The sequence below is a fragment of the Mandrillus leucophaeus genome, unplaced genomic scaffold (genome assembly GCF_000951045.1).
Source record: "Mandrillus leucophaeus isolate KB7577 unplaced genomic scaffold, Mleu.le_1.0 Scaffold523, whole genome shotgun sequence".
Classification (NCBI taxonomy): Eukaryota; Metazoa; Chordata; class Mammalia; order Primates; family Cercopithecidae; genus Mandrillus; species Mandrillus leucophaeus.
In genome coordinates, this window is record NW_012105620.1 from 877,859 (window position 1) to 890,173 (window position 12,315).

Consider the following 12,315-nt stretch of genomic DNA (forward strand, 5'->3'; position numbering starts at 1 on the left):
CAGCACTCAATGAGATTAACAGCAGATTTGAAAATTTAGAAGCAAAGATTAATAAATTTAAAGACATTGCATCAAAAATGACCCAAAACTGAAACTCAAAAGAAAAAAAAATGAATATAGTATCAGTGAGTATTGAGACAACTTTAAGTGGCCCAATATAGCGTCCTTGAACAAGAGCACTGAGGACTGCAAAAACAAACCCTAAGACAAGAAAAAAAATGCAAAAATAACACCAAGGTACATAAAAAACAAACTGTTTAAAATCAATGATCAAAATAAATATTAAAAGCAGCCAGAGGAAAAAAGACACATTATGTACAGAGGATCAAAGGTATACTGGGATTTCTTGTCATAAACTATGTAAGTCAAAAGCCAGTCTTAAAAGAAAATTACAATTCTATACCAAAGGAAAATACCTCTCAAAAATAAAAAAGTAAAAGATTTTCTCATCAGTAGAACTGCACTATAATAAAATGCTAAAGGCATTTCTTCAGATAAAAGGGAAATGATGCTGTACAGAAAACAAGATCAAACGTCACTTATCAGACATGTCAAATTATTTAAGAAACATATTATTATTTAAGAAACATATCAAAAACACGGCCAGGCATAGTAGCTCATGCCAGTAATCCCAGCAATTTGGGAGGCCAAGGTGGGATGACTGCTTGACCGCAGGAGTTTGAGACCAGCCTGTTTGAGCTTGAGACCCTGTGTTGTCTCTCAACAAAAATAAAAAATTAGACAGGTGTGATGGTGCATGCTTTTAGTACCATCTACTAGGGAGGCTGAGGCAGGCAGATTGCCCGAGCCCAGAAGTCAAGGCTGCAGCAAGCCATGACTGCACAGAAGAAAAAAAAAAAATCACATCAATAGATGCAAAAAAAGCACTTGACAAAATCTAGTATCTAAATATTTTATACACACAGACATACATACATACGCAAACAAAATCTCTGCCAACTAGGAACAGAAGTTCCTCAAACTGATAAATAAAAAGCATCTGTGAAAAACCAACAGGTAATATCATGCTTAATAATGAAAGCCTGAGTGTTTTTCTCCTAATATGAGGAAGAAGAAAACAATGTCCTCTTTTATTACTTCAATTAAACACTATATTAAAGGTTCAATAAGACAAGACATTGTTCAAAAGGGACAAGTAAAACCATCTTTACTTGCAGAAATTAAACAAACAACAAAAAAGAAAACTTCTAAAGAGTGAAATAAGACACAAAGTGATTTTAAAAAGAAAGCTACTCACTCGGCGCATACTGTTTTTCCCGCTGATGTATGTGCAGATACTAGAACAGACTGATTATTGTCAACACACTGAATGGCTTCTCTTTGAAAAGCATCAAGAATGAATGGGTATTCCTGTAAAAACAAAATATTAGTATCTGCATAAAAACATCTAGTCATATCAGAGCATACTTAAAATCAAAACACAAGCAGGCTACCCCCCAAAGCATTCTGGGAGTATTCCTTTATAATTCTATTTAGAAAACATAATACTACACATTAGTGAAAACAAGGAATAGTAAACTACATTTTTGGCCAAACAACATAGAAGCTAATTCTGCTCTCTAATCTTTTGATTATTACATTATGTTGGTACGTATTATATTAATAACAAAATAATCATTACCATTTATCAAAAACAAGCTCTGTGGCCAGGCACTATGTAACACATTTTCCATATATTATTACTAATTTTCACAACAACCCCTATCATAGATATTATTTCCTTTCATAGGCAGGAACTCTGAGGCTCTAAAAAGTGAAGTCTCTCAGTAAAGTTCACTCTGTAGAGGCAGAATATTACATCTATTAGACTTTAAGAGTTTATGCATACTCTACCATACTGCCTTTTTTATTTACAGAAAATTACTTGGAAAATTAAACCTTAAAATTTCTTGGCCTTTTAAGGTCTATCAGGCCTTCAAAACCCATCTAATAAAAGCAGAGTTCGGGTTTCATTAGAAGCCTGTTAAAACCCTAAAACTATAGGCAAAAACTAGTACGCATGTATTTTTTTCTGTAGAAAGGCTGATAACTTTCATTACATTCTTTTAAAAGGTTGAGAATCACAACTTTAATATTTTAAAATCTCATCACGTGATGGCTGGTTTCCAGCATAGTTGTTAACTGATTCCGTTCTCACTATATTTGTCTTTGGTTGGCTTGTTTTTGATACATACATATGTATGTTCTGGGAAATATAAAAATCTCATTTGAAACAAGAATTTTAAGAAAAAGAGAGTCTCACAAAACTATATAAACTGTATCACCCAAAGTACAGACCTTAGCAGCTTTTCCAACTCGAGGTTTAAGTGGTAAATAATCTTCATCTGCAGGAAGCGCCACCTGATAACAAAGTAAAAAAGAAACAAAACAAAACACCTCACCAACTATTTGACAACTGATGTATTTAGCATTCCATAACGAATGATTGTTTGGAAAATAAAACTGATGAACTAGAATGATGAACTTCAACTATCTCAGACACTGTAAATCAAATAACTGTCTTTAAGAACAAGGCAAAAAGCTATTTTCGACACTCAAAAATTACATATACTTGCTGTCTACAGGTAATAATTGAAAGCTGATGTTTATTTCCCTGAAGAAACTGTGTATTTATTAAAGTTGAAACTACTACAACACAGAAGAATAACAACACAGTGAGTAGAAAACAACATAGAACAAAAAGAGAAACTTTTGAATGCTCATATGCTGACAGGGAATGGCAATTAGAAAAAAGGAGACTCTAGAGATAGTTAAGGGAAAACGAAATTAATAAAGTCTTTGTGCAGTGTGGCGATTCCTCAAGGATCTAGAACTAGAAATACCATTTGACCCAGCAATCTCATTACTGGGTATATACTCAAAGGATTATAAATCATGCTACTACAAAAACACATGCATACGTATGTTTATTGCGGCACTATTCACAACAGCAAAGACTTGGAACCAAGCCAAATGTCCATCAATGACAGACTGAATAAAGAAAATGTGGCACATACACACCATGGAATACTATGCAGCCATAAAAGTTGATGAGTTCATGTCCTTTGCAGGGACATGAATGAAGCTGGAAACTGTCATTCTCAGCAAATTATCACAAGAACACAAAACCAAACACTGCATGTTCTCACTCGTAGGTGGGAGTTGAACAATGAGATCACATGGACACAGGGCAGGGAACATCACACACCGGGGCCTGTAGAGGGGTGGGGGGCTAGGGGAGGGATAGCATTAGGAGAAATACCTAATGAAGGTTGACAACTTGATGGGTGCAGCAAACCACTGTGGCACGTGTATACCCATGTAACAAAACTGCACATTCTGCACATGTACCCCAGAACTTAAAGTATAATAATTAAAAATAAATAAAGTCTTTGTGGAGATAGGATAAGATACAACCAACAACACTGGCAGAACAACCATCCTTAGTCTGGAAGGGGAATGTGACAGGTGCAAATAGCCTTGGTGATGGAGGTTATAATCAGAGGACATTTCAACTTGATATCCTCAAGCCTGTGAAGAGGAAAAGTCACCCTGCTGAGAAAGTAAGAAGAAGTGACAAAACGGTGGGCTTAAAGATAATCATGGAGCACAGAAAGGGCTTTTGATCTCTTGAAAATAGAGTTTATTTATTTGTTTATCTATTTATTTATTTATTATTGAGACAGAGTCTTGCTCTGCTGCCCAGGCTTGAGTACAGTGGTGCAATCTCAGCTCACTGCAACCTCCACCTCCCCGGTTCAACAATTTCCCTGCCTCAGCCTCCCGAGTAGCTGGGATTACAGGCACACACCACCACGCTCAGCTAATTTTTTTTGTATTTTTCGTAGAGATGGGGTTTCACCATGTTGGCCAGACTGGTCTCAAACTCCTGACCTCAGGCAATCTGCCTGCCTCGTCCTCCCAAAGTGCTGGGATTACAGATGTGAACCACCGCGCCCAGTCATGTTTATGTTTTTCCATCTTTTATAAGCCCAGATAACTGAATAGGGTCTAACATATCTTGAATGATCAAATGGACATCGCATCTGTCAGACACTATGTACTATTTCTAAAACATAAGAGACTTTCGGTAGAAAAATAAATATTTTAAAAGATAAATTTCTAAAAATCATGTCCTTTGCAGTAATATGGATGCAGCTGGAGGCCATCATCCTAAGTGATTTAATGCAGAAACAGAAAATCAAATACTGCATAATTCTTGCTATGTTTAGTGAGAGCTAAACATAGGGTACACATGGACATAAACATAGGAACAATAGACACTGAGGACTCCAAAAGCAGGAAGTGAAAGTGGGAAAGGGTTGAAAAACTATTTAATACCTATTGGGTAGTATGTTCACTATTTGGGTGACAGGTTCAACTGAAGCCCAAACCTCAGCATCACACAATACACCCATGTAACAAACCTGCATATGGCTAGGCGCAGTGCCTCACGCCTGTAATCCCAGCACTTTGGCAGGCCAAGACGGGTGGATCACCTGAAGTCAGGAGTTTGAGACCAGCCTGACCAACATGGTGAAACTCAGTCTCTACTAAAAATAAAAATAAAAACTAAAAAATAAAAAAAAAAAGCCAGGCGTGGTGGCATGCACCTGTAATCCCAGCTGCTTGGGTGGCTGAGGCAGAAGGATTGCTTGAGTCTGGGATGCGGAGGTTGCAGTGAGCTGAGATCGCATCACTGCACTCCAGCCAGCCTGGACGACACAGTGAGACTCTTAAAAAAAAAAAAAAAATCAAACCTGCATATGTACCTCCTGAATCTAAAGTTTTTTTAAAAAAAGATAAGGTTCTAAACCTACATCAAAAGCCTTTTTGTTAATTTGGATTACTCTGCTTATTCAATAGACTTTTAATGAGATTCTCCAATAACCTATAAAAATAACTTGCTATAATGTTTATACTATAATAAAAAGTTTTGAGAAGAAAACAGTGTTATAGTTCCATTATGTCCCTAATGTGTATAAATTCTCACTTCTAAATGGATACAAGCTATCACTGACCACCATCTTGTGGCAGAACAAAGAAACTGCAATTTACCAGTCAATGGCGCAAGACTTGAAATAGCATGTAACCTTCAAAAGTAGCACTGTTACTTAACTTTAGGAGTAGGAATGTTCTAAACACCTACTCTATGCTAGGTACTTTACCTAATTTACTTCTATAATCCTCACAACCACACCACTAGGTAGATCCCTTTACCACAAATTTAAAAACTTCAAAAAAACAATGTTTTTTAATAAACAAAGAAGTTAAGAAATTTACCCAAGATTGGCCTGGCATGGTGGCTCACGCCTGTAATCCCAGCACTTTAGGAGGCTGAGGCAGGTGGATCACGAGGTCAGGAGTCTGAGATCAGCCTGGCCAACAGAGTGAAACCCTGTCTCTACTAAAAATACAAAAATTAGCCGGGCGTGGTGGTGCGTGCCTGTAATCCCAGCTACCCAGGAGGCTGAGGCGGGAGAATCGCTTGAACCCAAGAGGCAGAGGTTGCAGTGAGCCGAGATCGTGCCATTGCACTCCAGCCTGGGTGATAACAGCGAAATTCTGCCAAAAAAAAAAAAAAAAAAAAAAGCTGTTAAAATAAGAAACTTACCCAAGATTATAGTTAGGAAAAATGCTGGGGGAGGATCTGAACCCAAGTTTAATTACAAAGCCCCAACTCTTCCACTAGGTACCCCATGGAAACTATTTATTGTTTCCAAGGCCCTCAAGGCTAAACTGTCTGCTGATCATCATACTAGATAGTCCAAAGAAAAAATCCCATTTATAACACTAACCTTCTGTATGTTGTTTGTGCTTACCTCATGTGTACACCCTTCAACAGTTTCAACTGATTGTACCTTGACTCTGGGCATCAGGTCTGCCAAACTTAAAAAAAATATTGTTTAAAGTTACACAAAAATAAATTACTTTTCTATAATTTGATAATAAGCCTCACATCGCACTGTTAAGGAAAATGACAATGTCCAATCATCAGTATTCCACACAGGAAAAACTTTGGCTATTAAGAATACATAGAAATGTTTTCACATTATGCAAATACACCCTGAAAATTAAAAATGACCAGTTAACATCCTTTATTACAGATACAGAACATAATGCCAAGGATTATTCAAATAATTATGTCAGCTTAGTTCTAATAACTCTTTTGAATAAAAAGTACCTCTACCAAGCACTGTCACCACTTTAAAACATAAGCTGGTTATAAACCATTGCACAATAAAAAGTATAAAATAAACTAGCCCAATTCATTTGTTGCTATTATTTATAGAGGTGTTCCTGGCCAGGCACAGTGGCTCACACCTGTTATCCCAACACTTTGGGAGGCTGAAGTGGGTGGATTACTTGAGCCCAGGAGTTCAAGACCAGCCTGGGCAATACGGCAAAACCTCACTACAAAAAAACTCAAAAATTAGCACACGTGGTGGCACACACCTGTAGTCCCAGCTACTCAAGAGGTTGAGGCAGGAGAATCACTTGACCCTGGGGAGGTTTAGACTGCAGTGAGCTATGATCACACCACTGCACTCCAGCCTGGGTGACAGAGTAAGACAATGCCTCAAAAAAAAAAAAAAAAGTTCCTTATTCTCATCAAAATCCTACATTATGCTCATCTGTTTAGACTCTGAAAAGGCAAAACTGAATAAACTGAAGAAAAATAGATGTATTTCTGTGCTAGATTCATTATCTTACTGTACTTCTGAGATTTAAGTCAATACTACTACTTTGGACAAACTCAAAAGTTACAAACAAGTAACAATGACTTTAAACTATAAAATATTATTTTGTAACTTATTATAGTAGCCTGGGAAAACGAAGCATCTTAAATATTCCAGTGACACATCTATCACCATTTATAGGAGATAATTTTACTAACTATAACGAACGTTAACTGGTTTAAAAAAAAAAAAAAACTACAGAAATTGTAAACTCTTCATGGTAGTGCCAAGTTCGAATATGGCACATTAGAAGGGAGAAGCAAAGTTGTAAGATCATTACCACAATAGAAAACAGGTCAGCCAAGGGTACTGGCATCAACATTTAGAAAGTTCCAGCTTCCAATATCAGATAAATACCAGCAATTCCAGCCACAGATGACCATAGCAGGAGTCTTGAGATGCAGAGCCACTCTACATGCAACAATGAAAATCTAATTCCCTCTAATGTTCCTTCCCACTTATTCCTTCTACTGAGTTAGCTTTACTTTTTTCTTTTATTCCACTCTTCCAGTTATCCTCTTCCTGAGGCATTAACACATAAAGAAAATGTATTTCTTTTAAAAAAAAAAAAATCAGGTGTTAAGATTTTTTTCTCAAAACTGGATTCTAAAGTATTAAAAGATGAGTATTTTCTATATTGCTTTCCAATTCCCCAAACTTCAGTAAGTGTTCTGTATTTACATGCCTGTATAAAAATAGAAAGAATACCTTCATTTCTTGAACACAGGCATATATCTAAGTAGCAACATGGAAACAAGTTTTAAAATCTCATGCAACCACCTGAATTATGAGTTATTAACATTTAGGACTTTGGAAATATTACCTTAAGTCTTCAGTTATTGACTCTTCTATCCTGGGCTTCTTTCCAAAAACTGGTTCATCTGTACCTTCGAAATCTACATCCCTCTTATTTTTTCCATTATTAGTTGATTCTGATTGTAATTTACCATCAAAACGTTTCCTGAAAAGTAAATAGTTTGGAATGAATTCTGCGATATCCACTTTTACTTTAAAGGCAACATGATAAAATACTGCTCTACACCGTTAACAGAAAGTCATGTTTTAAATAGATGAATATTACAAACAACAACTGGCTAAAGCCCAGAATACCTTAACCTAGTAAAACTGAATACTACCGCATTTGTATTTCATTTTTCTTTGAAGGTTTAAAATTATTTTAAAATTCACATTAACATAACTATTAAATATATTTTCTTTAAAACTGTAAAGTAAAACACCATTAGACATTAACATGAGTTACTTTAACAAACATTTAATGCTTTCTCTAAAGCCATGATACTACTATTTGGAAGAAAATGTTTTTCTGTGATTAGATTTGCTGGTTAAAAGTAATGACAATAAATGATGTTTGGAGCCAGGCACGGTGGCTCATACCTTTAATCCAATCACTTTGGGAGGCTAAGATGGGTGATCACTTGAGGTAAGGGGTCAGACACCAGCCTGAACAACGTGGCAAAACCCCATCTCTACTAAAAATACAAAAATGAGCTGGGTTTGATGGCGCACGCCTGTAGTCCCAGCTACTCGAGAGGCTGAGACAGGAGAACTGCTTGAACCCAGGAGGCAGAGGCTGCAATAAGCTGAGATCGTGCCACCGCACTCCACCCTGGGAGACAGAGCAAGACTGTCTCAAAAAAATAAATAAATAAAAGGTTTGGTACACTGAATATCCATAGGGGAGTTCAATCTGACCTTTACTTCATCATACACAAAAATCAATTCCATGTGAATTTTAGATCTAACTGTGAAAAGGCAAAAACAACAAAGAATCTAGAAGATAAAATAAGAAAATTATCTTCCGGACTTCTTAACCAGGACAGAAAATAAGGGGTGAGGACTAGAAATCAATTATTAAAAGATAATCCAATTAAAAAATGAGCAAAGGGCTTAGTGGGCATATTAGAAAAGAGGATATTCAAATGGGCAACAAGCACACGAAAAGGAGCTCAACATCATTACTTACGACAGAATTGTAAATTAAATAATATTACGTCAGTGACTCAAACGTTTTGATTCCAGAATCCTTTCTCAGTCTTAAAAGTTATGAGAAACTCTAATGAATTTTGTTTATGTGGTTATATCTATTGATATTTGCAATATTAGATATTAAAACTAAAAAATTTTAAAATACTTATTAATTCACTTTAAAATGGCAATAGTAAAACCACTACATATTAACATGAGTAACATTTTTGGTTAAAAAAATAACTATTTTGTAAAAAAATTTTAATGAGAATGGCAGAGTTTTTATATTTATATATTTCTCATGTCTGGCTTAACAGAAACAGCAGGACTCTCACCTGTTTCTGTATTCAACTTGTTAAGACACATTGTTTTGGTCAAAGCATATGAAGAAAAATCTAGCCTTATACAGATATGTAACTAAAAAAGGACAGGATATTTTAATAGACTTTTTGGAAAATTGTGAATTTGCCCCTCTTATCCCATAACAAAACAGTCACACTCTGAGAACTGCTATTCCATTTACAGTCATGAATTGTGCAAACAATTTTGAGCCAAAGCCAAACATAAAAATATATTTTGCATTATTCCACTTACATAACAGTCCCAAACAAAAAAAAAATTAACACATGTTGTTATCAGGATAGTTATTTTTCTAAGAGGCACAGAGGGGTTTCTGTAATATTCTGTTTTTTTGCACAGAATGGTGGCTGCATGGATGTGTTCATATACTCTAGAAATCCATCCCATAATCTGCACACTTTTATGTTCTATTTAAAGAATTTTTAGGCCGGGCGCGGCGGCTCACACCTGTAATCCCAGCACTTTGGGAGGCCGAGGCTGGTGGATTACAAGGTCAGCAGATAGAGACCATCCTGGCTAACACGGTGAAACCCTGTCTCCACTAAAAATACAAAAAATTAGCCGGGTGTGGTGGTGGGTGCCGGTAGTCCCAGTTACTCGGGAGGCTGAGGCAGGAGAATGGCGTGAACCCGGGAGGTGCAGCCTGCAGTAAGCCGAGATCGCACCACTGCACTCCAGCCTGGGCGACAGAACAAGATTCGTCTCAAAAAAAAAAAAAAAAAAGAATTTTTAATATAGGGTAACACAATAATACCGATTCATATGCTTGAACAACCTTTCCATAATGAAGTTCATTCTTTGATACTTAGCAAAACCTAAAATTTATAATTTCTGTCACCCCCAATTTTGCAAAAAAGCTCTTCATTCTAGTCCCATTTTTGTTGCTACTTATGCGAACCTCTTCTGGACAGGCCATCAACATCCTTGGGCCTCAGTAAAATAAGACATTTGGACAATAACTAAGATCCTTTCTAAGGGTAACATTCTATTATTCTATCTCTGAGTAAGCAACAACTAAGCCACTGTATTTAAAACACTCTATCAGGAGCTGGTTCAAGTCTATAAAACAAAGAAACATGAAAGTTCCCAAACCTTTGAGAAACTGAAATTCATGGTAGAACACTTCTAGTCAGAAGTGCTATATTACTCTTTAATATTGCATGTCAGACTTTTAGGACTCCAGTTATTTATTTCTCTTATAACTTGCTATGTATGTCACATGTGGAACTTGCACAGAAACACAGAAGTTATCCAGGAAGGCTGGAAATGAAGTGTTGCAGATAACCGGCTTACATTTTAAGGATAAGGTTTTAATTTACTGAAACCATCTGAGAATGTTATTCTTCTTAGTTCATAAGGGTAGCATGCTCTATATAAAGCACAAGAGCACCAAATTGGTCATTAAACCCAAACAACAAATTTGGCCAACATCTAATTATAACTTATTGGCGAACAAACCCAAACTGGGATAACTAGCCTGTAATCACAGAGGATAAAAATCAATCTCTAACCTATAGAGGAATTTGGCAACACCTAGCAACACATTCTAAAATGTTAAGGTCATGAAATTCGAAGACTAGTACACACTACATGAGACAAAAAAGACATGACAACCAAATCACTTAATTCTATATAGAATTATTTTCTTATAAAGGACATTAAAGCAACTGGCAAAATCTGGATAAGTCTGCAGATTAGGTAACAGTACTGTATCAATATACAATTTCCTAATTTTGATAACTATAAACTGAACTGTGGTTACATAAAAGAATGCTCTCATCTTCAGAAAATACACACTAAGCAACTTAAGAATTTAGAGGTAAATGGGCAACATATCTGCAACTTACTCTAAACAGTTCAGAAAAAAGCATATATCCACAAACATACACATACACATATGCATGTATGGGAAGGAAAAGGAAGAGAGGATAAAGTAAATGTGGTAAAATGTTAAAATTTAGAATATTTGAGTGAAGGTGTACAAGAATTTTGGTGCCATTCTTATATATTTTCTCTAAGTATGAAATTATGTCAAGTAAGAAGTTGTTTTTTTTTTTTTAAGTACTCACACTGTTAAGTGTGCACTGTTAAGTGTTAATAAAAGTTAAGCAGTGACCGTTGTGCACAACCATTGTGTCTCGCCTAGAGAAGAACATGTGCCAAGCAGAAGTATTTGGTCTTTTTAAACTTTTATTTTAGGTTTGGGGGTACATGTGAAGGTTTGCTACGCAGTTAAACACATCATGGAGGTTTGCTGTACATATTACTTCATCACCTAGGTATTAAGGCCAGTGTCCAAGAGTTATGTTTTCTGCTCCTCTCCCTCCTTCCAACCCCCTACAAAGTAGACCCCAGTGTCTGTTGTTTCCTTCTTTGTGTTCATAAGTTATCTTTTAGCTCCCATTTATAAGCAAGAACATGTGGTATTTGGTTTTCTGTTCCTGCATTGGTTTGCTAAGGACGATCTTATTCTTTTTCATGGCTGCATAACATTTCACGGTGTATATGTACCACATTTTCTTTATTCAATCTGTCATTGATGGGCATTTGGGTTGATTCCATGTCTTTGATATTGTGAATGGTGCTGCAATGAACATTCACATGCATGTGTCTTTATGGCAGAATGCTTTATATTCCACTGGGTATATACCCAGTAATGGGATTGCTGGGTCTAACGGTGTATCTGTTTTTAGCTCTTTGATGAATTGCCATACTGCTTTCCACAACGGTTAAACTGATTTACACTCCCACCAACGGTTTTAAGCGATCCCTTTTCTCAGCAACCTTGACAGGATCTCTTATTTTTTTAGTTCTTAGTAATAGCCATTCTGACTGGTGTTAGATGGTATCTCATTGTGGTTTTGATTTGCAATTCTCTAATGATCAGTGATATTCAGCTTTTTTTATGTTTGTTGGCCCCATGTATGTCTTCTTTCGAGAAATGTCTGTTTGTGTCCTTTGTCCACGTTTTAATAGGATTGTTTTTCTCCTGTAAATTTAAGCTCCTTATAAATGCTGCATATTAGACCTTTGTCAACGGTATAGTTTGCAAAAATTTTCTCCCATTCTGTGGGTTGTCTGTTTACTCTGTTGATAGTTTCTTTTGCTGTACGGAAGCTCTTTAAGTTTAATTAGAGCCCACTTGTCAATTTTTACTTTTGTTGCGATGGCTTTTAGGCTGGGCGCGGTGGCTCAAGCCTGTAATCCCAGCACTTTGGGAGGCCGAGAC

General features: G+C 36.3%; 1 protein-coding gene across 2 annotated transcripts in view; it reads right to left on the bottom strand.

Moving 5' to 3' along the window:
* The window catches only part of SKIV2L2 (superkiller viralicidic activity 2-like 2 (S. cerevisiae)), a 128,290-nt gene that overhangs the window by 105,225 nt on the left and 10,750 nt on the right, over positions 1-12,315 (bottom strand). The window contains exons 2-5 of one of the 2 annotated variants that reach the window (XM_011996753.1): positions 7,564-7,701; positions 5,823-5,889; positions 2,299-2,361; positions 1,259-1,371 (exon numbers count right to left, since the gene is read on the bottom strand). In XM_011996753.1, coding sequence (XP_011852143.1) covers positions 1,259-1,371; positions 2,299-2,361; positions 5,823-5,889; positions 7,564-7,701 — 381 coding nt within the window. The remainder of the gene's footprint in view (positions 1-1,258; positions 1,372-2,298; positions 2,362-5,822; positions 5,890-7,563; positions 7,702-12,315) is intronic. The other variant, XM_011996754.1, reaches the window with a different exon arrangement.